This window comes from Diplotaxodon limnothrissa, linkage group LG3, assembly GCF_057381915.1.
Source record: "Diplotaxodon limnothrissa isolate DT_005_m linkage group LG3, D_limnothrissa_male_GT1.1, whole genome shotgun sequence".
Lineage (NCBI taxonomy): Eukaryota > Metazoa > Chordata > Actinopteri > Cichliformes > Cichlidae > Diplotaxodon > Diplotaxodon limnothrissa.
The window spans coordinates 70,999,283-71,002,764 of NC_140598.1; the positions used below are offsets into that span (position 1 = coordinate 70,999,283).

A 3,482-nucleotide genomic window follows, 5' to 3' on the forward strand; every position below is an offset into this window, starting at 1 on the left:
AAGATGCACAAGCACATTCAAATTCGCAGCTATTGCATCATCCCCCAAACATCTGTTTCTTTTAAGCCAACGTGTTTACGGGCGATCGTGGCTCAAGAGTTGGGAGTTCGCCTTGTAATCGGAAGGTTGCCGGTTCGAGCCCCGGCTTGGACAGTCTCGGTTGTTGTGTCCTTGGGCAAGACACTTCACCCGTTGCCTACTGGTGGTGGTCAGAGGGCCCGGTGGCGCCAGTGTCCGGCAGCCTCGCCTCTGTCAGTGCGCCCCAGGGTGGCTGTGGCTACAATGTAGCTTGCCATCACCAGTGTGTGAATGTGTGCGTGAATGGGTGGATGACTGGATATGTAAAGCGCTTTGGGGTCCTTAGGGACTAGTAAAGCGCTATATAAATACAGACCATTTACCATTTACGCAGCTATGCTTCGCTGCACTTCAAAGCTCAAGCACTTTCATGCAAAATGATACTGATGAAAATTCCCCGTCTGTGACGCTCCTGCCAAAGCAATAAAATAAATGAAAGGCATGAAGTCGAGATAAAATAAATCTATCACCTTAACTTTATGTTCCACTCACATGAATATAAAGAAAAGATTAAACAGCATGAAACATACATGATGCTGTCAAATGCTAAAATACACAAAAACCGACAGTTTCTACATACAGAAAAAATAACAATTAAAATCATCATTTGTTACATTGTTTCAACTTCCAGACTCCAATCTGGAATAATAGGAGCTTGATATGGATGCTGGAGAGGTGCAATATCTCTTTTTATATTCCCAACACTTTACTCACTTTAGTCACTTATTCAGTCACTTTAATTTTAAAACTGTATATTCTGTGTATTTATTATCTCACTCTTATTGCCTGTTTATGCTCTGTCCTTGTCTTCGACGTCATGCTGCTCTGTTGTATCTTAATTGTCCCTTTGGGATGAACAAAGTCTGGTTCTGATATTCAATTGGAATTCATCCACATTGTCTCAGCTCACTGGTGTCATTCTGTTTAGTGGAAAACTAGTTGTGTTTCAGAGCTCTACAGAGAAATCCTGGTAAAGTTAGTTGAGATGTCCTTTTATCATGTTGTTACTGCCATGTCTGTACAGTCAAAGTTTTAACCACGGATATCTGCCAAAAGTGAGATGTGGATTTCTCAGGACACTGGCTCGTCAAAGACATTAGTAACACATGCCAGCAATTATGCTGTCAACATGACAAATCGAATCTTACAAAGGCATTTGGAGGCACTGAAGTGGAAATTATAGAGGAGCTTTTTAATGAGTTTCTGTAAATGCTTTAACTTTGTTTAAAAAACACATGTCCTGCGTCCGCAGCGGGAGAACTTTTGCAAAGGTTATCTTTTATCAGTGAAGCCAAGGGTTTTCTGCTGAAATGTAACTTAAATAAATAGAGTGGGATATTCTAAATGTTTCTCCAACCAGAGTTTAAGGAAACGAAAATTACACAAGGTCACACATTATGCCAACTTGCCTAGAACTAACTTCATCACCAACACATTCTGACTGCTGTTCATCCTAGTGCTCAGCATCCACTGCTTACAAACACGAGTCCTGATTTTTACAAATTATTTCAAGTGTTTCTTCATCACTTCTAGACGTTTACAGGAGGATCAGCGGGACAGCAGAGGCAGGTCGCTGGGGTTCATAATGAGGCTTGAGTCCAGGTTCAGAGTATCTATGGAGACAGAAAAGAAAGTCTCATATACTTACTGTAGATCATCAAATGGTCCAAATCTTTACATGGGGCCCATAAATATACAGGCTTGTGGGTTTTTGCCAGTTTATTGAATTACTGTCCCGTCTTTACCTTGCAGTGGCCTGATCCTATATAGATCGTCTGCCTTTTTTACATAACCTCCTTTTGTGCTAGTACACATTTACATGTTTTGGATAGTGCAGATGCTCCCAACGTCACTTTTTTTAATGTGAAAACCCAAAGTTTCCCTGCTCTCAACTTTAGCTGATAGCCACTTGCCCAAACTGCTGATGGTAAGGCCAGTGAGGTGCAGGACTTACTGGATGGGGTTTTCTACCCAATTTTTTCTGCTGAACAACAGAAGTCAGACCCAATGATGTTAAAGCAGAAGCTATCTAATCTTTTGACTTGATCCCAACTTTTCAATGTGTGTGTATGTGTTAGTCCCCATAGGGAAATTGTTCCTCTGCATTTAACCCAGTGTGTAGGGACGGTACCTTGCTCAGGGGTACCTCAGGGTAGCCATTCAGTGGAGTCGAACCCCCGACCTTCCGATCATGGGGCCACCACTCTACCTACTGAGCTATCCCTGCCCCAGGGATATTTGACAGCTTCTGTTTGTTTGTGTAATTCAGCGTAAAACAATCCATCTGTGGTTTTTTTCTGTTCATGAACTTTACCTTGATCAAAATTGTTGAGTTTTTTGGAGTTGGATCGCTCACCGAGTTCCTCGATGTCCACAAGATCGCTGTTCACATCCGAATCATTCAGAGCGCTGAGGGTCACATCTGCACACACACAGCACTCACTTCACTTCACTTCTCTGTATTATTTGTTCATTTTTGTGTATTTAAAATTTACAAAAAGTTATTATTTACAAGCTACAAGAAAGTTGTTTTGTTTTTTTTTATGAAATGAATAAAACTGTTGGTGGACTCGAGGATGGAGACCTGCAGTCTTCTGTTTCTTCAGAGGAGGCTGGCTGGAGGGGGGACCCTGGAGACCTGCTGCCATGACAACCTGAGCTGTGGACACAGAGATAACAGCTGGAGGGCCCTGCGATGCTCTGGCAACAGCAAGAGTGGATTTCTTGATGACCTTCTTTGGACTGTCAGAAGTTGCAGGCGTAGCTCCATCTTCATATGGTTTCCTCTTCACTGTGCTCTTTGTCAAACTGCTGGAGGAGAGATGGGAGCTAAATTAAGGATTAAGCTATTCCGGCCCACACTGGGTAGTCTCTGCACATGTGATGACACAGATGAATCACACGTTCTGTGACCATTTATTTGGTAACTCGTCTGACTCTGACTGTAACACTCTGTGTCTGATTCATGTTTATTATTAAAACCGGCTCACAAAGTTACACGTTTTACGCCCCAGAGGTTGTTCTCATGAATAAGACGTGTCCAAGATTTTTAGTAGATACACCTATGGTCTCAATTTAAAAATTCTACGTTGAATTATTCTCGAGTTTTCTGAAAATCTTATGAATGTGCAAACTTAAACCCCTGACCTTGAGATGGAGGTCACAGAGACTGAACTTCTTTTAGTAGATGCAGCTATGGTGACCCACAAGTTAATGCACTCACAAACCTAACTTAAATTAGGTTATTTATAGTATAGTTTATAGATTATTTACAGTACATGAAATTGTGCCATGCATGCTATGCACATGTATAAGTTTTGGGTTGTAGACTCACGTAAATGCTCATCCTGTTCTAGCAGATGGTTTCCTCTCCTTAAGGGTAGCCTGGTCTGATTGTTGGAGTC

General features: G+C 41.8%; 1 protein-coding gene across 3 annotated transcripts in view; it reads right to left on the reverse strand.

The window, feature by feature from the left end:
• Positions 1-697: 697 nt before the first annotated feature.
• LOC146637699 (BPTF-associated chromatin complex component 1-like) overlaps positions 698-3,482 on the reverse strand; it is a 495,253-nt gene continuing 492,468 nt past the window's right edge. The window contains exons 3-5 of one of the 3 annotated variants that reach the window (XM_085349788.1): positions 2,663-2,886; positions 2,393-2,500; positions 698-1,691 (exon numbers count right to left, since the gene is read on the reverse strand). In XM_085349788.1, coding sequence (XP_085205914.1) covers positions 1,627-1,691; positions 2,393-2,500; positions 2,663-2,886 — 397 coding nt within the window. In that variant the 3' untranslated portion in view covers positions 698-1,626. Of the gene's footprint in view, positions 1,692-2,392; positions 2,501-2,662; positions 2,890-3,482 lie in introns of all 3 variants that reach the window. The other 2 variants (XM_085349789.1, XM_085349787.1) reach the window with 2 other exon arrangements.